Raw genomic sequence first — 24,784 nt, forward strand, 5'->3', positions numbered from 1 at the left:
TTTACAGGAAGAGCATTGCACAGAAAACATTTTCATTCAAAACCTTGAGGTGAATTTGCACTCCTACAGCTCCTGTGCCTTGATTTCAGTTAGTAAGACACTGAAATGAACTGTTTATGCCACAGTTGAGAAACTCTCGAGTCTTCTGGGATTAAGGCAATTGATTCACTTTTCACATTTAAGTAACAAAGAGCTGAATCACTAGGGAATATGAGTGCATGCACACCAACCAACCCCCGGGTTCTGAGTGCCTGCTGCTAGTGTTACAGACACTGAGGTAGCCTCCTACACCTCTGGAGTACCCAGCACTAAAGCCTCTGGGGAAAATGAGGACAACACTAACCTCATGTAAAATCATAGCACCACCAGGGGCTTCACCACATAGCACCACTTAAGCAAGCTGCCTCAGCTGTTGTAGGCGGGACGGCTAAGAACTTGAGGAAATCACAGAGGTAGATGCACTTGGAGGCATTATTAGCGCTAATAAAGTCCCCATGGTGATGGGTGGGGTAAAAGGAGGCCTTTTTAATGCAGGCCGAGGAGGGAAGAGAGTTAAGAGGATGCTAGTAGGGGCTTGGTGTGTCTGTGGGTGTCTGGGACACGGGGGCTGTGGGCGGAATTCTTCTCATTGAGGGTGGTAAGACACTAGAACAGGTTACCCAGAAAGGTTGTGGGCGCTCTCCCTGGAAGTGCTCAAAGCCGTGTTGGATGGGACCCTGAGCAAGCTGGGCTAGCGGAAGGTGTCCCTGTCCATGGCGGAGGGTTGGAACTAGATGATCTTGAAGGTCTCTTCCAACTTAAACCGTGCTATAAATCTCGAGAAGCAGACCCGGCGCTCCGCCGACCACTGAGGCGCGGAACGGAAGGGCGGGCTGGCAGCGGGGCCCTCAGCCCCTCTCCCGCCTTCAGCGAGTGAGCGGCTTCCGGGCAGGAAGGGGAAAGTGGGAGCCGTCGGCTGGGGGAGACCTGCGTCCGCCGAGGGGAGGGGCAGGCTCCGGCCTGCCACCGAGCTGTGCCGCCTGGCCCTGCCGTGGCTCGGCCTCCCGCATCTGGTTCTCGGCCTTTTTCTGCCTAGGAGAGCCGCGGAGAAATTAGTGTGAATCGTACGGAACAACGACTCGGGGTTGATAGAGACGCGCTTATTTAGTGATGTGGCGCCATCTTGCAATACGGAAGAAGAGCCATGGCGGGCGCCATTTTGCTTCTGAACAAGAGATGAAAAGAGCCTCGCTATTTTTCGCCGCGCGGGCGCCGCCATTTTAGGTTACGGCAAAATCTCCGCCTTTTGTTAGGCGGCTTCAATAGGGTGCTGCCATTTTGGATGACGAAAGAGACGGCGACCCGCAGGGGTCCTCACCCCCTCCCTTCCTCCCTTTAGGTGTCTTTATAAAATGCCCGTGGAGAATCCCCTCTTTTTTCGCCCCGCTCCCAAGATGGCGTCGATGCGGGAGAGCGACACTGGCCTGTGGCTGCACAACAAACTGGGCTCCACAGACGAGCTGTGGGCGCCGCCGAGCATTGCCTCGCTGCTTACGGCTTCGGTGATCGACAACATCCGCCTCTGTTTCCACGGCCTTTCTTCGGCCGTCAAGCTTAAGCTACTCCTGGGGATGCTGCACCTGCCCCGCCGGGCTGTGGATGAGGTGAGAGCTCGGAGCTTGCGCGGGAAGCTTAACCGAAGCGCGGTGCTTGTGTATGAGGGGGAGAGTTCGGTTTGTGATGGCGTGAGGGTAGAGAAGGAGCAGCTCCGGCACCACCTCTCCCTCCGCCCTTTTCACATGGAGTCTGTGGGGAGGGCAGACCCCGCGGCGCGGCCTCACGCCGCCCTGCCCGGGGGAAGCCCAGCAGTGGCTGCTCCTCAAGGGCAGGAGATGTATGGTGAGGCTGGCCCCCGCCGTCAGCCCCGCTTTCCCCCTGCAGCCATTCTTGGGCGGGCAGAGGGAGGAAAGCCTGGGCCGGCAGAGCGGTCCGCTGAGGCCCAGCCCGGAGGACTGGGTCCAGAGCGCTCAGATTTCCCTTGATAAGGCAGGGAGCGGAGCGGATGGGTTGCCGCGCCGCCTCCTCGGGGTATCCCTGGCTCTAGGCTTCCAAAGGCTATCTTGTGCCTTCCCACGGACCCGTAGCTGTTACGGTTTGAGTGCCTTTGGGCAAGAGGGCTGTTCTGAAGCGGTGGTTGGTCTGGGCTTAGGACAGAGAGGGGTTCGTTCAGCAGCAGTCCCGTGCGTTAGGCTTCCTTCACTCTCCTTCCATAACACTGGCAGCTGTGTAGGTGTCCCAAGTCGAACATCTCGGCTGTAGGAAGGACAGCAGCAAGTGCTGAAACTTTGGGAATGGAAGATCTGGGGTCTGCACTGAACACTGCTGTCCCCCACCTTCTTGCAGTCAGGTCTTGCCTGAGGAAAATTGACCCTTTTTTCCCCCTCCCCTGCTTCTCTTTACCGTTCTGGGAACAGCTAGTTCTTTCCTTTGTTGTGCTACCCCCGGCTAATAAGCTGGCTGGCTCGAGTCTGAGCTGGCTCTGCAAGCTTATTCACTTGGCCCTGGACCATAGCTCATCTGCAGCTGGCTTATTCTTACCAGCAGGCAGCTACTGGTATTTGGGGAAATAGCTGGAGAATGTTTGGGAAACGTTGGTATTTCTTCAGCCTGGTTTGAGGAATTCCTTTCCTGCTACCACCTTGCCTGGTACTGGATCCTGGTAACAATCACTGAGGTAGTGCATAGTTAATCCTCACCTTCTGGGATAGAGTATCCTCAGCTGTGCTTGCAGCAGTCTCTCCCTTGGCTGGGACACAGCTGCTGCTTGGGCTTAATGCACATCTATCCTAGGCAGGGTGTGGGGAGATGGTATGCAACTGGGATTACTGTGTGCTCAGTCTACTTCTAAACTGAAGCATCACATTTAAGCAATAGTTTAGTGTTTATTGGTGGCTGTCTTGCCACCTGCATCTGTGTTGTTGTTCATTGTCACCTGAAATTGGTGTCACTTTGCGGGGCGGGGGGGGGGGGGATAAAAATCTTGTTCAGCATGTTTAATCTTTAAAACATAATATTCATGTTCAGTGCCTGTCCTGTGCACAAGCTGTCAGTCTTGTCTGTGACAAATGCAGCTGTATTTTGGACAGGCAGCCAAGGCCAGAAAGGGGGATGGGAAGCTGTACATAAGCTCCTGTGAACTGAGTATGCAAAACCCTTCTGCAGTAGTGTGAAAATCCAAGTAGCCTGGAAGAAATTAGTCTTGCATTGTGTAGTGAAAGCTAAGAAATGAGTGATGTGCTTAGATAGAAAAGAGCTTTAAAAAGCTTAGGGACCTTCATAAATGTTGCTTATGCCCACCCAAGGCAGCCAAAATCATTTGTGGAAATGCTGCAAGAGCATTTGCTGGGTGGGTAAAAACTTTTAAAGCAGAGTCGAAGGAGGATTGTAGCCAGCAACTTGGTCTGTGCTGATGTAGCTGTGGAGACGAAGTGTATCAAGGAAGAGCAAGTCAGTTGCATTGTGGCCTTAAAGTGATCAGTTGTATTCCAGATACAAACCAGCTCTTGTTACTGCTTTAAAAAAAAAGAATTGTGGGGTTTTTCCACTTCTTTGGCAGAATTTGTGCATTCAGTTAGGCTCCATTTTTCATTGCACAGCAAGCACAGTTGATTGAGGGCTGGGGATGTATCATCTTTTCACTTTTTTTTCCATTGCAGAGTACCTGTAACATTATTTCAGGGGGGTGTAATTGATATTTTTTTTTTTTCCTTTGGAGAGGAAGGGTTTAAAAAAAACCCAACAATCTGCAAATGAAAACCTCATGAGGCAGAAACCTTTAACATTGCTAGCAGGTCTGCTATTACCATTACAGACTTCCTTCTATAGAGGGTAAAAATAGCTGCTGTAACCAGATTGCTGGCAGATGTTGTTGTTGTTTTTTTAATGGGATACTCATCATTTGTGGTGAGTTTACTGAAGTGGGTTGAATTTGTGAAGATTTATGTAACTTGCTGTCAAGATTTTGGCTATTTTAACTGGCACTGGGTACCTTACATATGATACCTAGTGTGTGTGTGTGTGTATATATGTGCTCAGCATGTGTGCTTTGTGCCCCTCTACAGTGTCCTCTGTGGATTGTGGAGTGTCTTTGTGCTTGTGGAAATCCACAAGTAACCTATACTGGTAGCTTGAAAATGACTGACTTGGCTAAAAAGGGTTAAACCCAACTGTGAAAGGACTTCCTTAGTCATTTTGGAAAGGCCTCTGTTTTCCATGCCACATGCCAGTCTGTATTGATCGCTTGTGAGAAGCACTGAGCTGGCATTGGGGAACTTAATAGTATCAGAAAATAGATTGCAGCAGCTCTGTAAAGCTTTGGAATTCTCAGTAGCAGATGCAGGAGATGTTAGTTTTGGTACTGTAATGATATTCCCCTCTCTAGATAACATTTGACTGAGTTATTTCCTCTTGAATATTACCCCACCACCCCCCATCCCTTTTTTGTGTATTAGCTGATATGCACTGAGATGCAGAACCACATGGAAACCATTTGGGAGCAGACATCTAGTAAAAAGTTATGTAGGAATCAAGAAAACTGTGATAGTGCTTGGCTTAGAGTTTAATTTGCTGCTGGTCCCCTCAATCTCTGGGAAAGCTTCAGTCTAGACAAGTGAAGGAAGCTTCAATGAGCTCTCTTCAAAGCTCAGTCCTTTACTTAAGTGGGTTTTGTCTCAAATGTAATAGCCTTCAATTTTCATCATGTTTTCATTCAACACTAGAACCATATATCTGTAAGTGACTTAATCCTCATAATACTTGTGTGGGCTAGGTAATAAAGCTAATTTTTTATCATGCTGTGAACCAAATTGCTGCTCATTTGTTCTTGCTGACTAATGAGAGTAATTGGCTCCCACTTTCCTTTAGAAGGTTCCGTAGGCAGTTATCAGGAATAGCCTTTTCCGCTGGAATTCTTTGGGCAGAAGCTGCTGGTTCTTGAATCTCCCAGCCCCCCAGCTTGTCACCTGCTAAATCCTTTCTGGATAATTGTGCTTGCTTGAAATGATGCTCAGTGTAGTGCTGGCCAGCTTCAATTATGAGCTGGGCAGAACAGTTCATAGAATTCAAGAATGGTTTGGGTTGGAAGGAGCCTTGAAGATCATCCAGTTCCAACTCTCCTGCCATGGGCAGGGACACCTACCAGCCCAGCTTGCTCAAGGCCCCATCCAGCCTGCCTTTGGACACTGCCAAGCCTGAAGCCTCCACAGCTCCTATGGGCAAACTCTTCCAGTGCCTCCCCGCTCTCATGGCAAAGAGTTTCCTTCTCATGTCTCATCTCAATCCAGCTTCTTCTAGTTTGAAGCCATTACCCCTCATCCATCCTCTCCATCTCTCCTTTAGCCCACTTCAAATCTTGGAAGGCTGCTTTAAGAGCTATCTCCTTGGAGCCTTCTCTTTTCCAGGGTGACCAACCCCAACTCTCTCAGCCTGTCCTCATAGCAGAGCTCATCTTCATGGTCCCCTCTGGACTTGCTCCAACAGCTCCATGTCCTTGTTCTGGGCTCTCCACAGTTGAGCACAGGACTTCAGGCAGTGTCTCAGCAGAGGGGTAGAATCCTCTTCCTCAAGATGATTAAGTTACATCTGTTGATTTATTTGTTGTTGTAGTCCTGTTCACCTGATTCACAGTGACAAGTCCAAATTCCCTTTGTGCCAACATTTCTTTGTTCAGGGTTAGGCTGTGAATGTTCCAACCAAGTCTGGAATGAGGATGGTGTGCTTCTGTGCCTTATGAATTGTCTGAAGGGGAAAATCCCCATCCCAGCAGAGCCTGTCAAAGTAGCTACATGAGTGTGAAAGTCAAGCCTGATTCTTCTTGCTTCTGTGACTCAGGAGTCCCTGCAAGTGGGAGTTGCAGTGCAGAGGAGTAGGGGGCCTTTCCCCCTGTGCTCAGAGCAGGCAGGTTGCTGAGCATCTCTGGCCTGCATGTAATTATTCTGTGCTGTGACAGTGTGTATTTTATTCTACTCCTGGCTGCTTCTACTTTTTTCATGATTAAAAAACAAAACATGCACAGAAGTGATACTTGATCCACCCTAGTTTTGTATCCCATAAATATTCATGCAGTGCTTTCCATCCAGTGCTTTTAGCTTAATGAAAATGCTCTATGATATTAAAGATACCTACTCAATAGCTCATTCTCTGTGGCCCCTCAGAGTTAAACTTGACTGGCTTTTAGCCAACTGTTGATGGAAAGGTCTAAAGGGGTAGGCATGTATTAATTTGCTTTATATTGTGTCTAAATTAATGGGAATCCTGTGCAAGAAGTCATCTTGGAAATATCACTGTGTGTTTTTTCTAGTGGCATTTCCTTTCTACCCCTTCCCACAGTGCTGTTAGTGTATTCTTCCTGCACAGCCATCATTCATCTCCCTTTGTCTCTGCTCCCAGGCTTTTTTCCATCCTGCCTGATCTTTTCTTGTTAGGTGTTTTCAGTCATGCCTGATGGTTTGTGTGGTTTTTTCTTCATTGTGTGCCAGCAGGCTGAGAAAAATCCTTAAGATCCTGAAGTTTTGGATGAGAGAAATGCCAGAGCATGTTGCATCAGATCTTGACATTCATGCTTAATAAGATGCTGATGGGACTCTTTGTGACCCAGTGTTACAATCCTGTACAATTAAAGAGCTTGAGATGATGGCTGTGCCCTGTAAAGTAACAGGGGGGAAAAACAAACACCCTGTAACTGGGATTCTGTGTTACTTTGGGTTGCATCTCTTGCATTCTAAACCCACAAATGATATTTTTCAACAGCAAACTTGGAACACACTTAAATTGACATTTGAAGACATTGGGAGGAGATTCTTCCCCATGAGGGTGGTGAGGCACTAGAACAGGTCATCCAGTGAAGCTGTGGAGGCTCCAAGCCTGGCAGTGTGTCCAAAGGCAGGTTGGATGAGGCCTTGAGCAAGTTGGGCAGGGAGCTTGGATTTAGGTGATCTTGGAGGTTCCTTCCAACCTAAACTGTTCTAGGATTCTGTGAAATGCAGCATGAAGGTGAAGAATCATCTCTTGCTTGTCTCCCTGTGTTCAGCAACAGAGGCTCTAAGCTCTGTATGCCATCATGGGTTGTGAAGAATCAAAATTCAAGTCTTTGCTTGTACTTGTAAATGTTTCAACGTTAATAGCATCCGGATACAGTATGTCTAAATAGGCAGTGTTACTGTTCTGTCTTGTGGCTTGATAGACACACTGTAATTCTGGAAGGGCTTCATTCTCTGCAGCTTTAATGCTTACCTGAAAGTTTACTTAGGGGGGAAAAAAGGAAGTGTTCAGTCTTTATTTGGGTGCTTTAAGCTTACCTGTAAAAGCAGTAAGACAAGTAATTGAAGAGATTCACTCTAAACCCCTGACCTTAGTCACCTTAACTTTTATTTCTTTTCTAGGGCCAACAGGCATGCTCAGGAATTAAAATTACTGTGATCATGAAATTATCTTTTTTTTCATTAATCTTGTACATTATTGCTCCATTTCCAAGGTAGAGCCTTACAGAAAGATAGCTTTCCTGACTGTAGAAACTTTGGCTAGATGACAGAATTATGTTGCTGGCATTTCAGAGGGCTGGGTCTGCTTCTGTAACACGTGGGTTTTGTCAGACAATACAGTTTTGATTAGCTTGAAATGCTTGTTATGGTCCAAGCTGAAGTAGAATTGGGAGGAGTTGGTTTCTGTTGATGTGATGCAGATGTAGTCTGTTGCCCAGAAAGGGGCACAGCTTCTTTTAGATCCCTGTTGTGAATAACTTGTATTCTAGTTGTATATTCTTCCTCAATGCCAGGTGTGGGTAGACTGGGAGCACAAGTGTAAGAGTATGAGGAGACAATGACTTATGGATCTGGTCTTTAATTGTAGCAGAAATGTTCATTGCTAAACAAAGCTTCCAGCTGCCAAAAGCTGGAAACAAACCTGGCTTGGATTGATTGAAAGCAATGTGGTGGGGGGGAAAAGCCTATCTTGGCTCTTTCTTTACTTAGTTGAGTTAATGTGTAACTGTGGTGAAGCAATCTCCCTCTTCCCCTCCCCAGTAGTAAAACATTGTGCATGTTTATGCTAGTGTCTTTTTTAAAGTAAAATAAAAGCACCTGTGACCTGCTTCAAACTGTTTCCAATTGGCTGATTTTCTTTCTCTTTTTTTGTTAGATGAAAGGGGCACTGACTGAAATTATCCAGCTCGCTACCTTGGATTCAGACCCCTGGGTCTTAATGGTAGCTGATATTTTAAAATCCTTTCCAGATACTGGCTCCCTTAACCTTGATCTTGAAGAGCAGAATCCCAATGTTCAAGATATTTTAGGAGAGCTTAGAGAAAAAGGTAAGCCTTTGGTGATGGGGGGGGAGGGGGAATTGCCAAAGTGCGGTGCCTTGTTTCAGAAATAGCTTCTTGTTGCCCAGGCAGTGCTGCTCTCTTATTGGTATCAGGACAAGCAGTATGTCTTGTCTCTTAACAGTTCATGACCTGACATGCTACTGGCTTGGGACCTGTGCTCTTTGAGGAATGCTAACTTCTTAAGTGATCTTTTCACACATCATCAGAACTTAAATGTCAGGTGAAGTTAACCCTGAGTGTGTGTTGAAGGGCAGCACCTAAGTGAATGTGGGTTTGTTAGTGGCTGGGCTGTATGTGCACTGGTGGCTGAGAACTGATTTGATGGAACCTAGTTGAGTTCAGAGGTTTCAGGTTGCTTTGTTTGGGATGTGTAGTACCAGAGAAGGCTGATTCTGCAGTGCTTGTGTGGGAGCACCACCATTCTCTTGGGCAGGTGGGGTGCATCTCTGCTGGGTGTCCTCCTCTAGGGAGGGAACCACAGAATTGTTTAGGCTGGAAAAGGCCTTTAAGATTGAGTTCAACTCTGTGCCATCACTACCAAGCCTACTGCTAAACCACATCCTCAGCACCACATCTGTTACTTTTAAGTATCTCCAGGAATGTGACTCAGCCACCTCCCTAGGGAGTCTCTTCCAAGGCTTGACAACACTTTCAGGGAAAACATTTCTTTTCCTAATATCCAACTTAAACCTTCCTTGGCACAACTTCAAGCCATTTCCTCTAGTCCTATCACTTGCCACGTGGGAGAAGAGGGCAACCCCACCTTGCTTCTCATGGTGGAGCCCCACCAGTGCTACAATCACTTCTGTGACCCTGCTGGCCATGCTGTTGCTGATCCGGGCCAGGATGCTGTTGGCCTTCTTGGCCACCTGGGCACATACTGGCTCCTTTAGCTGGCTGTTGACCAACACTCCCAGGTCTTTTTCTGGAGGAAATGAGGTGTTGAGGGGGAGGCTGATAGCAAGAGTTATGCTGCTGCTGTCCGTTAGCTGGAGATTGCCTGGCAGCTGAATATATTGGCTCAGGCACTTGCACAGTTGCTGCTTTCAAACATTGGAGTAAATGGTGATGCAAATCCACTCTTACTTCAGTGGATTTGATTTACCACAGTGCCTAGAAAAAGCCCTTGGGCAACAAGGGACAGGCATGGTCTTGGAGCTGGAATTGCAGCAGACCAGTAAGGAAGCAAGTTGGAAGCAGAAGCCTTTATAGTGAGAAGACAAAACAAGTGATAATTTGGTTTGGTTTGGACTTTTTTGGAGTACTTCTCCTTTTTAAGTAATTTTTAAGGAATCTGAGAATTCAATAATTCTTTCCTTTTCTTCCTGACAATAGCAGCATGTTTAAGATGCCTATAATTTGGCTAGGTGTATCTAACATGGCAGCTGTTAGGAAGCTGATGTGAAAAACAAACATCCTAATAACTGGTTATATGCTGAGTGATAATTACAACTAAGTTACTCAGTGTGCAAAGAAGGAATCTAAAATTCACCCCTAGCTGTACAGTCTAGTAGTAAAATGTTGTGTAATGAGGTGCTAACACCCCTGTGTACTGTGTTAACTCTTCATGCAGTAAGTGAATGTGAAACCTCAGCTATGTTGCCGTTGGAATGCCAATATTTAAACAAAAATGCCTTGACAACACTGGCTGGGCCACTTACTCCCCCAGTGAAACACTTCCAGCTGAAGAGGAAACCTAAAAGTGCCACTCTGAGAGCTGAACTCTTGCAGAAGTGTAAGTACTATTCCAACCAGTTGATAAGATTAAATAGGTGTTTTCTTTTCACCATTTGTCTTACAGGCTTTATCCCCATGCTAGAGAATTACATTAAATTTTTCTGTTAGACCTCTGATTTTATTGTTTCTTTTCCTTTGATAGACTGATAACCTGTGGAAGAACAGGTCCAAGTCATTCCAGCCATGATGACTTCAAAATGCTCATGTTGATGTAAATGCTCTTCAGATTTCAAAGCCTACAGAAAGAGTTGTAGCCTCTTTGAAGCATAGATGCATCCTCTTGTAGGCTTAACAGTCTGTTGTGAAGAGCCAAAGGGCAGCTTTGGTTCAAGCTCCTGAAACAAAACTGATAGGAGAACCTGGTTTTATTTTACAATGTTTTTGCACCAGGGAGCAAGAGCTGCAAATTCTTTCCTGTGCTCAGGATGGCTTTGTAGACCCATGAGAGCTTCTGCTGACAGAAGGCAGCATCCATGTGCATGTATCTATTGGTAGCCACCTGAATGAAGTGATCTGGAGCTAGTTTTGCTGTACCTGCTGTTCTGGTGCAGCAGCTTGCTGCTTTGTGTGTTGTCACTTGAGCAGCTACTCTGATTAGATGCAAGATTTGGAACCTTTGATGGTGTTAAAAAGAACTTTAAGTATTTCAATCTTTGAGTTGTCTGCTCTGATAATTCCTGCTAGCTCAGACCATCTTGTCAGTTGCATAGTTACTGGGTTTTTTTGCATTTCTCCAAATATTGCTTGCCTTGGGTTTAATGAAAACAAATCTTTATGTATTAATAACTCTTTTTTCTAGAAGCAGTGTGTTGTATTTTCTAAGCACAGGTTCTGTAATAACTAAGCTCCTTTTCCCCCCCCTTTTTAGCAACAGAAACTGCACAGCAGCTCAAGAAGACTGCAGGAGTGCCTTTCCATGCCAAAGGCAGGGGACTGGTCAAGAAGATAGATACAACAAGTATGGCTCACCTCCTTCACTTCTGGGAAGAAAATCTCATCAGCAGCCTTGATGAGGAATAAAATTGCTGTCTAATTTTTCACTTAAGTTTAATTCTCTTTGAAGCAAAGGATTTCTGCCTCTCTCTCCTGATATGTAAATGTTTGACATGTCAGAAGAGTGTGGGTTTTGTCTTAAATGGCAAGTATGGCTGCTCTGCCTCAAAGCTGTACACAGCTAGATCTGCTGTAGGCTTTGGTAAGAAATAATTTGCATCACTCCAGGAATAACTCCTGACTAAGCCATGTTGCTCCAAAAGGGAGCAGAGCAGATCACAGCAGTCTGCTGTGCTTTCCAAAATGCTGTGAAGTAGCCTGAAAATATCCTGTTTATGTAGTTGTGTGGAGGAAGAAGAGGGGACAGTGTGCTCTCTGCAGCCAAGGCTGTAGAGTGCCTTATGTTAAATGGATGCAACAAAGCTGTATAATTGCTCTTCAGCCCTGTGTTAATAGATATCAGCTGTTTGAAGCTTTTGAAATGCTTGAGTTGTTCAAGTAAGCTTTTGGCTAGGAGGAAGAGGGGGGTCAAAGTTGGTTACTTGAAATCACTGCACAGGCATGACATTTTTGGGCACCAATACAATGCTGAGGTGTGAAACCTGGGTGAGTTCTATGAAGCACTTTGTGCTGATGCTATTAAAGATGTGGTTTTGAGCACTGAAGTTGTGCCATGTGTTCATGAAGGAAATGTACAGCAGGAGTGTAGCTGTAATTTGAACTGAAAATTGGCCCAGAATAGAAACTGACCATTAGTTCTTGGCATTATTTTTAGCCTTTGAACTAATAAAGTGGATTTTAGACTTTGCCTCTAGAAATGCAGGTTGTGGGACCCACTGGGATTTACTCTGCTGGGATGTAATTGCATTGGTCAGAGAGGGTTGTCTTATGGGGAGCATTTTTCAGTGCAGCATAAAATCCTAGAAAGGTTTGGGTTGGAAGGGACCTTCAAGATCTATTTCCAAACCCATTGCCACAGGCAGTGACACCTCCTACTAGAGCAGCTTGCTCAAGGCCTCATCCAACCAGGCCTTGAACCTTGCCAGGCTTGGAGTCTCCACAACTTCTCTGTGCAACCTGTTTGAGTTCATCACTACCCTCTGGAGGGAGAACTTCTGAGTCTCTCATTTAAATCTTCAAATTGTATCTGTCATGAAGTTCAGTGACCTGATAGGTATAGATAAATATGTATGTTCCCCTGATTTAGCAGTTGATGAAAGAATGCTGTTTTCAGCACTTAGATTAAGCATGAGGTGGAAGGGTAACAGTGTAAAGTTGGGAAACAGCTTCTCTGTGTCTGCTGAGAACTGAGAGGGCAGGTTTTGTTTGCTGTGTAGACCCAAGTTTGGTCCTGCCCCTTGTGCAGACCCCAGAGTTTCACACCCTTGTGTGAAATAGCAGGTGATGAGCCCTTAGCTCTGCAGAAGCTTGGCTAAGTCTCTGATTAAATAGTTTCACCAAGTAACTCAGTGTTGCCAGAGTGGCTCTTTGAACTTGAAGGATTGCATTTGGTGTATTACAGGCAGTTCCAAGTTAGAAACTCCTGGAGTTAAAGGGGTACTGGGATGAGTGCGAAGCTGAAGAACTCTTTACTAACATTTAATTGCTTACAAAAGACAAATATCACAGCTGTTGCCTTTTCTGATCTTCCCTAAGCACCACTCAAAGGAATACCAAAACAAGCTCCCTTCAGGAGTACTTCAGCACCAAGTGTGTTCAGTCCTTCTGGAAACAGAACTCCTATTCCTCCCTCAAGAACAACTCTGCGCAAAGAGAGAGGAGTCAAGGTACCTGCACTCTTCCTTACTCTCTTTTTCTTCCTGCTCAGTTCCTCTCCCTGATCTAAAGGGAGTTTCTGATGATGGTTTGAATAAAGTATCAATATATTAAAGAGGGGAAAAAAAAACCTAAGGGCAACACTTAGAGGCCAACTACATTAAACTTGAAAATGGTTGTGGAATCATTTTAGTTGGAAAAGAGCTTGCTGAGGGTGCCCTCACCCCCCTTGTTCAGATCACTGATCATCATTAAATTGTTTATTGATTTGGTTTTTTAGCTTCTAGACATCTCTGAGCTGGATATGGTTGGTGCTGGCCGTGAAGCAAAGAGAAGAAGAAAGACTTTAGGTTGGTAGTACATGCTGCCTGCAAAGGCTATTCATTTACCTGCAGCTAGGATCTGGATTTGGAGCCCCATTTTATTTCTCCATTTATGGAAACTTCTCTTCAGCTAAACCTATTAAAAGGTGGGGGAGGAGGTAATGGTGTGGAAAGCCCAGCCCCAAATTGCTTTAAGGGAGGATTTTTAATTGGTTTGGTTTAGTTTTCATTGTTCCTGCTGTGTGTAGGTTATAATTCAATTCAGATTGCATGAGAAGGTGGCACTAGGCAGCTGTGCTTTGGGCAGCATGTAGGTGGGGTGGTTTCAGGACTGGAATTGTTCTGAGATGTTTTGGTAGCCTTATTTCTGCTGGCTCTGTGGCCAAGTAAGATTAATTGAAACTAAGGTTGGGGAAAAAAATACATAGTGCTCACAGATTGTGGCTGACAGACTGCTGTGGAGTGAGTGCAGTGCTCCACTTCAGCATATCAGGTTATTTGCCCTGAAACAACCTTTTTGTTTGTCACCAAAAATACCATCACAGAACAAAACTGTAACTGCAGCTGGATTTTGATGCTTTCCAATATCACAAAGTTAGTCAGTTCTGCCTAACTGACTCAGCTTTACTGTACCTTGGTGGATATGCACTGTGGGTCAGTTGGTGCTGGGGGTGGATAATAAAACTGGGTATGAAGATACAGTGCATCTACCAGCATGCCCCTCTTAAAGCTTGCTGTAGCAGACTGGGAACTGCAGTTCTATAATCTCTGTTTGAAATTACATTCAATTCAGTATTTCAGAAGACTTCCTTGAGCTGACTTCTGTTTTTATGCAATAGATACAGAAGTTGTGGAAAAGCAAGCCAAAGAAGAAACAGTAGTAGAAAATGCTACCCCAGATTATGCTGCTGGCCTGGTGTCTACACAGGTAAAGCCACACAACCCCCACACCACCCTCACATATACCACATTGTGTGCAAGGTTGTCTCCAGTTGAATACCACGTGTGGCATTTTCATTGGCTTGTTCCTGGATGACCTCTCTCATGAGGGACAGGCTTTAGTGATGCCCTTACAGTGCAGGGCAAACTGCTGGGCTCTTCCAGATGAAAAATTGTGTGCTTCTGTGACTCTTTGCAGAAGTACCTTCTCCATAAAGTATTTTTCCTTGGCTCAGACTGTGCCTTTGGAGGCAATTTTTATCTGAATTAGGAAAAATGAAGGCTGCTTTTACTGTCCTAGGGTAAGACTAATGTCTGAAGTTTGTATTGGGAATTAGAGTTGAAATGGTGAAGCTGCTCTCACAGGGGAGTCCATCATTCAGTTCCAAAAGGAATACCATGTCAGAAGTAATGTTGAAACTGTTTAAAATGCAGCAACAGCACAGGAATCCATGCTCTGTTTCTGCTTTGTTCCAGAAACTTGGCCCCTTGAACAATGAGCCTGCACTACCTTCTACAAGCTACTTACCTGCAACCCCCAGCGTGGTGCCATCTTCCTCCTATATCCCCAGCTCTGAAACACAGCCAGGTAAAAGGGTTTGTTTTATTGCTTTGGGACATAATACCTCCAACTCTCTGCAGTTCTCCTGTCTAACTACTGTCCCTCAACCCCAGTGCAGTGTAACTGTAGCAGTAGAAAAATCCATTGCAGGACCCAGCCCTAGGGTTTGGGGTAGCCAGATGTGTTATTTAACCTGATCATAGAATCCTAGTATGGTTTGGGTTGGAAGATACCTTCAGGATCATCTAGTTCCATCCCCCTGCCATGGGAAGTGACACCTTCTGCTAGAGCAGCTTGCTCAAGGCCTCATCCAACCTGGCCTTGAACACTGCCAGGCTTGGAGCCTCCACAGGTTCTTTGGGCAACCTGTTCAGTGCCTCACCACTTTCCTGAGGAAGAATTTCTTCTTCATGTCTCCTCTCAATCCAGCCTTTTCCAGTTTGAAGCCATTACCCCTAATCCTGTCACTCCATACCTTTGTACAAAGTCCCTATCCAACTCTACTGTAGCCTACTTCAGATCCTGTTAAGGTATTAGAAAACAAAGCTTTTTGTTTTTAAGCCTTCAAAAGCCTGCTGGTTAAGTCAAGCAAGTGAAGCAATTTGGTTTTTCCTTACTCTGTCACAGAAGATCCCTGATGAGCCAACAGTAATGCACCTGATGTTCCATACACAAATTCATCTGCATGCACTTGCAAAACAGTGGCTTTCAGGAGTCAGCTACATTTCTGGAGACAAGTACATATTAGCTTTCACACAGGCTGGGATCAAGCCATCCTTTTGCCTTTTATCTTGTTCTAACAGTCTGATAGATAATAGCTGAGCTCCTGCATGTTTTGACAAGTGCTGCATTATTTTCAATTCCAGCAAATTGCCTGCAGTGAAACCCAGCATTTGTAAAAACCCTTTATTGGTACCCTTTATTTTACCACACTTGGGTTTGCTTTTCTTTCTCTGCTTCAGCTCAGGACTGTGTCAGTTTGCACTACCAGATGTGCCCAACCAGGCTTCATCACCAGACCTTGTAGTTAGCTGCAGTCAACGTTTCAGTTGAGTGCATTATTTTGACTCCTGCTTGCTGCAGCTGGGTGCTGCAGTGTTTGTCCTTGTGAACTGTCATGTTGGTCACTGTACCAAAACACACATGCAAAACCTGATCAGTCAGCCCTGAAGTAGTTCAGAATCTAGCTGAAGATCCATGCAAATTTTTCTCTGGCAGAAAATTGGCATCTCCAAGAAGGCCTGCAGCCAAGAGCACATCGCTGTTGTCAGCAGCTAGTATCATTTTCCAGAGCCTTGGTGGTGTATGCAGCAGCAGGAAAAGCCTGGTTTAAAGTTCTGTCTTCTCCCTTTTCTGTCTCTTTGGTGCATGGGGAGTCAGTTTTATATTCCTTTTCTATAATAAAAACTCTTTCCTTGATGGAAGATGCACACAAGATGTCTAGTGGTCATGGAGGTGCTGAGTAGAAGGTTGGATTTGATGATCTTGGAGGTCTTTTCCAACCTTATGATTCTGTGATCCACAGATCTGGCCTGGTGTAATCTGAGGTGGTGGTTAAGACTTCTTACTTTATGCAAGTCAATTATTCTGACATGAGAAGACCAGGAATAAACCTGAAGAGATTTGTATGAAATTGGGTAACTGATCCTCTCAAGTGTGCATTGTCCTGTTCCATATCTTGCTGGATAACAGCTATATTGCTGTCTCTGTGCCTAGCTGGGGAGTGGTAGACATTTCATTCTCTAAAACCTCACCTGAGAGGCACCAGTGTAGCTCAGGTCTGTATCTGCCTCAGTCTGCTGTGCACACAACATGAAACCTTTGCTTAAACCTCAGGAGAGGCATGAAAGGTGTTTAAGCAGCTGTGCCTAAGAGCTGCCCGAGAATGGAAGTGGCCTGAGTGTGCACTAGGTAATTACTGTTGTCCAGACAGGTGTAACTTAGGAAATCACAGTAGCTGGATCCTGTCTGTAACCTCTACCTTGCAGCTAGGTTTGGGATGGCAGCTCTCTAAGTACAGGTGAATGAGTCAACTTTGAGTCAGGACTTGTCAGCCCTCAGGTTTTAACCCTCTCAGCAGTCAGTGTCTGAGTGAATTGTGGAGACTGCATCTAATGCTGTCAGCTGGTTAAGCGTTTGTGTATGTTCAGTATTTGTTACTGGCTGAGACTTAATTTCCATTTTCCTTGGAAGCTGGGCTGCATTGGGTAAAAAATGATGAATTATTTTATGGTGTTGGCTTTTTTCTGACAGTACAGCAATAATCTGTACAGCCTGGAAGAAGGCTGGAGTGAGGCCCACCTCCTGGTTGGTTTCTTCTCCCTAATGAGAGGAGGCTGAGGGACACTACCTGGCTCTACAATTCCCCCAAAGGAGAATGGAGTGAGGTGGGGGGTTGGTCTCTTCTCCCTAGTAACAAGAGATGGGATGAGAGGAAATGGCCTCAAGGTGCAATAGGGGAGGTTTAGGTTGGACTTTAGAAGAAACTTCTTCTGTGAAAGGGTTCTCAAACTGGAGCAGGCTGCCCAGGGAGGTGGCTGAATCCCCATCCCTGGAGGTGTTCCAGAGAGGCAGAGATACAGTGTCGAGGGCCGCGGTGGAGCACCAGGCTTGGTAGAGCTAGAGAATGGTTGGACTGGATGATCTTAAAGGGCTTTTTCAAGCAAAGCAATTGGGTGATTCTGTGATTTCTAATCCTGCTAAGGCCAGCATACAGTTGTTACAACAATGTAAGCTGAACCCCCTAGGAAGCAGGCTCAAAGCAAGAGATGTGCTATCCATTGAACATCAAATCGGGTGCAGTCCGACACGGACAGCTAATCTCTTAGTTGGCTGATTCCTGCTCAAGCTAATTGGGTGGAAGGAGCATTAGCTCTCTATAGGTAGTGGATGGCACATTGAGTCCTGGTGCTGCAGCGGAGTGATCTGTTCTGTCGTGTTCTCTAAAGGCCCCTGGTGATGCCTCTGCCTGCTGGGGGATTGCAGTGTGTCTAATTGGCCTGGTTTGTGTTCTTGTAGCTGGCTCTGCACGAGAGGCCTTGCAGGCTAACAGGCAGACCGAAGAGCCTGCAGCTCCAAATGCCACCACCGCTCTCCCTGCACAGTTCAAACAGAGAACACCCATGTACAATAGTAACTCTAATCCACCTGCAACTACACCTACCTCACCCCTAACACCTACCACCCCTCCTGCCATCTCCCCTGCGGCACAAGCACCACAAGCAGCCCCCCAACCTCAGCAACAGCCACCACCCAAGAAAAGCCTCTCTCTCACAGTAAGTAAAACCAGGTTCTTTTTGATTCCTTTTGATGCAGAATGGAAAATGTCAGTACTTATTGCTGATCTCATGTACTCTCTTGGCAGTTCCTGGCCTGTGAGTCACAGAATGGCTGAGGCTGGGTTTTTTGGGGGGTTTTTTTCATAACCAAAGATAATGAAAATGTTTTGTGAGTTAGCCTTGCTGTCTTAGTGTTAATCACAACATTTTTAGTTGTGCTGTTAATGTCCAGTGAAATGCCTTTACTGCTCTTTGGTGTGTGAAATCTTGCATTACCTACAAAGAATTCTGGGAGAAAGGCTGTTGCCCAGCAAACTGCAGATAACTGAAGTTGCCTGTAATTTAAGGATGCTGTCATTGCTGTGCTGGAAAAGATATAAATAGGTTATTCTAAGGCAAAAGCCTTTTATTTCTTGATCCCTCACCCTGCCATTTCATGTCTTTCAAAGCCTGAAAGTGGGGAAGAAGCTAAACTCAACAGCAATTAGGAATCTCCAGCTTCCTATTGCTGCTGTGTTGATAGATACTAGGTGCATTCTTGAAGCCAAGCAAGTAACTCCAAGATGCACCTGCTTGGAAGATTTTGAGCATATCTCTAAGCCTGGCTTGCAAGATTTGAACCTGGAGAAACTGGGTGACTTTTTCAGTATCCCTCCTTTGTTTACTGAAGGCAAAACAAATTCCTTGCAAGCTGGGTTTGGATTGTAGAGTGTGGTACTGAGAAAGTTCAATTCTCCCCCCTAAAGCTGTCACATAGGGGAATCAGCAGAGTGTGTTTTTTCTAATGTCATAACACAAATTAGTAATGTAAACATTAAATCTCTTTCAATAGTTAAACACATGTTAAGGTAGGAGTCCTTTATTTTCCCCAGCTTCAGAACCACTGTTAGGTGCAACCATTAGAGGAAAAGCCTTGAGGTTAAGCTTTTTTTCCCCCTTGTAGGCCTACTAATTTGCACCTTGCTCTTTCATGCTTGTATGTGGGTATTGATGTAGTGACTGCTAGCCATGTTTTCTCCACTGGAACTCCTGTTTGCTCTTCTATTGCAGAGGGAGCAAATGTATGCTGCACAGGAGATGTTCAAGACTGCAAACAAAGTGACAAGGCCAGAGAAGGCTCTTATCCTTGGATTCATGGCTGGATCCAGAGGCATGTGTTGGAACTAATTTAGCTTGCTTTTGTATAACCAAACATGAATGACAGCCTAGCATTTCTGAATATGCACGTGAATGCAAGGCTTGGTGTAGCTTTGCTCTGTCCTGGAGTCTTTCTTTCTTCAGGATTGTACCCAGTTTTGTGGACTGTACTTCTATCTGGAAGTGGGTCTTCAGGGTCTGTTTCCAATAAGTAAAACCAGTCATAGAGTCCTAGAATGGTCTGGGTTGGAAGGGACCTTAAAGGTCATCTAGTTCAGCCCCCCTGTCATGGGTAGGGACACCTTTCACTGGACCAGGTTGTTCAAAGCCTCATCCATCCTGGCCTTCAACACTTCAAGGGAGGGGGCATCCACAACCTCCCTGGGTAACCTGGTCCAGTGTCACACCACCTTCTCTGTAAAGTATTTCTTCCTAATATTCACTCTAAATCCATCAGAGCATCTGCTAAACATTCTATGCATAACTAAACACCTGTAATAGCAGGACTTGAGGGCTGAGAGTAAAAGGCAGCCAGTCAGAGCAGTGAACAGTCTGGTTAGGTACTGGTAGTCTATCTAAAAGACCAATGAATGTAAGTTCTTTGGTAGGTGGAGGTACAAGCCTCCTTTCTAAGTCATTAGCATTGGAAGTGGAGTGACTGTAGTCTCAGACTGCAGGTAACCACAGGGGCTGTGAATCACAGGAAAGAAGCTGCCTCACAGCTAGATCCTGTCCTCTGTTGGCCCTGGTAGAACAAGGCTGTTTTACTTGAAAGATTATCAGAGGTAAGATGAGAAGGAGCTTAAGAGACCTTAAGTGAACTCTATCATTTGCACTAGCTCTGGTTTCTAATTTGGTATTTGAAGGCTCTTACCACTGGAGGGCTGGAGCCTAAATGCAGCTGAACACTGAAGATGAGCAGGATAGAGTTACTCTGATCCCTGGGCTCCAAGAAAGTTTTGTCTATCTTGCATCAATGGTGGTGCTTTTAGTACTAAATACTGCTTCACATTGCTAGAGGTGGGTGTGCTTGAATATCTACATGGACAGCTTTTTGGAATACAAAACTGCTTGGGCTTCCAGAACAGCTGGAGATTGCTGAATGAAGCTTTTCATGACCAAAGGTATCCCAGGCAAAATAACCCTGGTAGCTGAAGTTTACCAACTCCCATTTCAAGTTAAGCTTCTCTTCTGACTCCTGAGGCAGGCAGGAGTGGCACTGGCATGCTTTACTGCCCCTTCTGTTTCTCTTCCAGTTACTTTGGCCTTGGGTCCTGGTTTTGTTATGTCAGTCTGTGCTGTTTGGAGGGGAAAGATCTTTGTGTGGCTGCTTGCCACGCAGACTGGCTCAGTTTTGGGGTGGTTTGTTGTGTGTAAGGGTGTTTTGTTCAGCATTGGCGTCTCCAAGTGCTCTTCACCGTTTCTAATACAGCACTGAAGTGTATAACTTGTTCCTGTGCTTGTTTTCACAGAGAATCCTTGCCAAGAGCAAGGTGACATCATCCAAATCAAACTCAGTGAGCATACAGAAGACTTACCAAAGGCAGATGGCACTGGCAGCACCACCATGTTGGTTGATACTGTCTTTGAAATGAACTATGCTACTGGGGAATGGACCAGATTCAAGAAGTACAAACCTATCACTAATGTTTCCTAAGAGATGCAGCAGCAGCAGACTGGACCAAATCAAGCTTAGAGTCAACCAGCTCATAGAACATGTCAGCTGTACACATGAATGCCATTTTGTACATTTCTTACTACCCTCCAGAGTAAAAAGTTGTGGCTCTTCAACCTTAAGTGGGCTTGGTAAACAGAAGATGGTGGCAAACTTGCTTGGTTTTTAATCTTGAGAGAGGGGAAGGGTGAGCTTAGTGGGGACAGCTGCTGATGTGATTTTGCTTTCCTACAGTTCAAGATGCCAGCAAAGGAGATCCCAAGAGAAAGGTTGCAGACAGGAGCAGTTTACTTCTGAGTACCAGAAGAGAGGATACTGCTGTCAATCCTGGTTTCCCATTGAGCAAGAGCACAGGTTTTGAGCATAAATATATTTCATTTGGGACATGGGTTCTGTTGTGAGGATGGACATTCAAAAGCTCCATGGGACAGTGCTTGGTTATTTTAATTCAGCTGCAGTGTAACTATTGCAGGTGGGAATATTCAGTGTCTAATGGTGCCCACTGTATGTTTAGCTTGTTGATGCCTGGGTCATAGGGTGAGACTAAGCAACTTTCTTTACTGGCTGCCTTGTGGGTGTCCATGCCCAGCATGAGCTAATCTGTATTTGGCATTAATTAAGAGAAACTTGAGTATCATAACTTTGTGAAGAGAAAAAACAAAACCCAAAACAGCATATCAGAGTGGGGGGGAGGGAAAGATAGAGGTGGCTTGTCACTGCCAGGAAGCTTTGGCTCTTTGCCATAAAAGTCTTAGAGTACAAGCTGATCTATGGCTCCTGCATAGCAAGCCCTTGGAACAGCATAACTTCAGCAGGGAGGAAGTCAAGCTATTACATCTCAAGACCAGTTGCAGCTTCGTTCTAGAGTGGCTCTAGAAATGGTTGAGTGACACACATCTGAACATAAATGACTGGGAAGGTTTTGTTGTCTTGAGGCAGTGTTCATTTCTGTCTGGTTGAGCAGCTGTAATGTGTTTGCCAAGCCCTGATCCAAAGAGTTGTGACTGACTGTAGCTGTGGTTCTCACCAGTGTGGTTATACCAGTGTAATCCTGTGGCCACAGTTACACTGGCATATCAGTGTGCCTTTACTCCTTGTAGAAGCACTCTTTCATCTTTAACTGTGTGCACACCACTCATATGAGCTAGCTTTACTAGCACAATTAAAGCTTGCAGTTCTTGGGAGGGCTTTGTACATAGGTCAGGACTCATCCTTTGCAGACTTGGAGTCATCATTTGAAGGAGACTTCAGCAGCTGGACTCACATGGAGCTGTGCTTGGTTGGGAACTGTGCTTAGAAGGCAGAAACCCCAAGATGAGTAGTCCAATGGCTGGTTGGTGCTGGGGAGGTGCCTTGGGCTGACTGGAGGTGAAGTGGAAGTCATAGGACAAAGTGAGGCTTTCCTTTTGTTTTGAAAAGAGAGCAGACCAAATCCCCAAAGAACACTTGGGACTAACCAAGATGTTTAGGGTAATGACAGAGTAGTCTTGTGTTCTGGGGAAGTTTTTATGACATTGTATTTTTAGTTGTTTGTTTTGTGTTTGGTTTTTTGTTCTTAAATGATCCAACAGGACAGGCCAAGAATAAATACTGAGGAAATCTGTATCCCATGGAAGATGTGACCAAAAGCATAGGTTTCTTAACTTTATTGAAGCAAATGTATGGAATGTTTTAGCTCCTGTAGTGGGCAAGTTACTGGATGGTTCCTGCTACCATCACAGTGTGCTATGCATGTAGTAGTGTGGAAGTTACTTGTAACTGTCACACTGGGGACTCTCCTCTAACACAATTAGCCTGTTTCAGAAGCAGTGGCAATTGAGTGGTTGCCATTTTTTGCTTTAAACAGTTAAAAATCAGCCTGAGAGGTGAGGATGAGTAGTGGGTTTTAGTTGTTAGGACTTGAGTAGAAAGCATTTTTGTGGCTATAGATTGCTGGTAGTGTTAGGCAGTAAGGAGGACAGGAAAGCCTTCATCTCTTCAGACAGGCTGGAAGAAAAGTGACATTCCTTTTCTTGGCTGCACTCAGACTTTTAAAGCTTTCTGGTGCTAGGCAGTTGGCTGCAATCACAGATGATGCTTCTGCCTTCCCTGCCCTGCCTGCTAGGTGAGCTGCTGGCACCAGATAGGATTTTCTTTTGAGGAATTTTAGCAAGTTGGCTGACTTGAGGGAGATGCAAACTGTTGATGCAGGATTCTTTTGCCACCCACTCGTGAACAGGAGGTGCTGTGTGATGGCTTTCCTGGTTTACCTGGGGGTCTTCAGCTTTCTTAGCCTGCAGAATGTCAGAGCCCCTGGTGTTGGGATGGACACAGCTGTCCCTCTCCTCTTGAGCAAGCTCTTCTAGAATGCAGTGGACTCATTTGAGTGCAGTAGTGTGTAGGAAGCTTAACCATGCTGCTGTTTGTATTTGCTGCATAATAAAGTTGGTCTCCAGGCCTGTCTGTCCAAAGTCAGTCACATGCAATAAACTGAAGTTTTAAATAGAGACAGAGTATATTTTTAATTTCATTAAGGCATTAAGATTGAGACAGTTCCACACTGCAAAAGTAACTTATTTTTTGAAGTGACTTTATGCCCCTGAACACCAGAGCATTACTGCAGCCTGAGCTGTGAAGCTAGAAAGGGGTTTTTTAAAGGCCTAAAGAAAGGGAAACTTTTTTTGCTAGAGTAAGAAGCAAAAGTACATAGAGCTCTTTGGTTCAGAGAATGAAGTAACCCAGCCTCTGGTCTGGATGTTGGGGTGGTGCCAGACACTTCAAGGGCAAGGTCAACAGTTAGAAGCCACCAGAATGGGATTGTTGCATTCAGAATAAAATCTGGCCCTGGAACTTGCTGGCTTTGTTTGAATGTTCAGTCAGGTGCATGGGCTGTCCACCATAGCTGCTCTCTCCTGAGTGAGGCTCATTGTGTGCTACAAGATTGAACAAAACCGTTTGTTGGCTCCCACATGGTTTGCAGATGTACTGACAAAGGGATCAGGGATGTAGTTCAGAGCTTGCTTAAAGCTTTGTGTATGTCCTTGCCTCTTGCCCTTTATCCAAGCATGAAGGTTAAGGGAAGCCTAAACTTCTGAAGTGCATAGCTGCACCTCTGCAAGGCAGGAGCATAGAGTCACAGAATGGTCTGGGTTGGAAGGGGTCTCCAAAGGTTATTTAGTCCAACTCCCTCTGCAGTAAGCAGGGGCATCCTCAACTAGATCAGGTTGCCCAGAGCTCATGTCTCAGCTTCTGCTGTTTGTCTGTGCAAGCCTGGGTGTGATTTGTTTGATTTTTAGCCTGTGGAATACTGAGGTGGCAGCAATGAAAGTAGCTTGTGTTTTCCCTGCCCAAACTTCTTCCTGGGGGAGAAAGCACATGCATGCAGTCCAGGCTTCTTTAACAACCTGTCCTACAGCAAGGGGAGTGGTTTCTTCAGGCTTTGTTTTCATTCATGAGTGCTGCAAGAAGCAGAGTGGAGTGGGTGTGAAGGTGAGCTGGGGAGTTCTGATGGTGGACTCCATCTTCCTTTTTGCCAGAGCATTTGTATCCTACTCTGATGCTCTGTAGTTGCCCCTGTGCAGAGCAGGCTAGGCTTAGGATGGTTAGCACTAGCATGGCCAGTGGGTTCTCTCTTCACTGGTAGCTTTGACACTTCATTTTGGAGTTCAATGCCATAGGACACTGGGTGTAATGGGGAGAAGCCTTTGGTAGTTGCTCAACATCTGAGTGTGAAGGTGGTGGCTCCTCTCACTAGCTTGTGTCATGGAGCAGACCACTTGTGAAAGGAAGCTTGAGACTTTGGCATGGGTGAATCATGCTTTCACAGTGACACCTGACTGGAAACAGCAAAATCAGGCCAGACTAAGCTATGTGAAGCCAGAGGCCCCTGGGGCTCTGGTGCCTTCCAGGAGTGTCCTTTGTAAGATGTCCCATCTCCAGCACAGCACAGCCCCTATGTTTTCTATTGAGTTTTGTACAGTTGTAAATTCCAAATCTCCTGTCTTTGGGTACGTATTTTCAGTGTAA

The 24,784-nt window shown here is 45.5% G+C and overlaps 1 protein-coding gene across 1 annotated transcript; it reads left to right on the forward strand.

Annotated features, from left to right (window-relative positions):
• Positions 1–942: 942 nt before the first annotated feature.
• Positions 943–22,243, forward strand: NELFA (negative elongation factor complex member A). The gene is made up of 11 exons (XM_009904217.2): positions 943–1,643; positions 8,173–8,344; positions 9,933–10,094; positions 10,965–11,054; positions 12,746–12,876; positions 13,146–13,215; positions 14,028–14,116; positions 14,605–14,716; positions 17,708–17,964; positions 19,018–19,117; positions 20,577–22,243. Exons 1-11 carry the CDS (start codon positions 1,392–1,394, stop codon positions 20,759–20,761), a joined length of 1,620 nt encoding a protein of 539 aa, XP_009902519.1. The 5' UTR covers positions 943–1,391; the 3' UTR covers positions 20,762–22,243.
• Positions 22,244–24,784: the final 2,541 nt, after the last annotated feature.

Source organism: Dryobates pubescens, chromosome 23 (assembly GCF_014839835.1).
Source record: "Dryobates pubescens isolate bDryPub1 chromosome 23, bDryPub1.pri, whole genome shotgun sequence".
Lineage (NCBI taxonomy): Eukaryota > Metazoa > Chordata > Aves > Piciformes > Picidae > Dryobates > Dryobates pubescens.

Excerpts from the sequence above, each read along its gene's own strand:
- NELFA (XM_009904217.2), top strand. The coding sequence starts at position 1,392 with ATGCCCGTGGAGAATCCCCTCTTTTTTCGCCCCGCTCCCAAGATGGCG. Across the intron at positions 8,345-9,932 it reads AGGAGAGCTTAGAGAAAAAG|TAAGTGAATGTGAAACCTCA; the intron begins GTAAGCCTTTGG and ends CTCTTCATGCAG. Across the intron at positions 19,118-20,576 it reads ATTCATGGCTGGATCCAGAG|AGAATCCTTGCCAAGAGCAA; the intron begins GCATGTGTTGGA and ends TTGTTTTCACAG.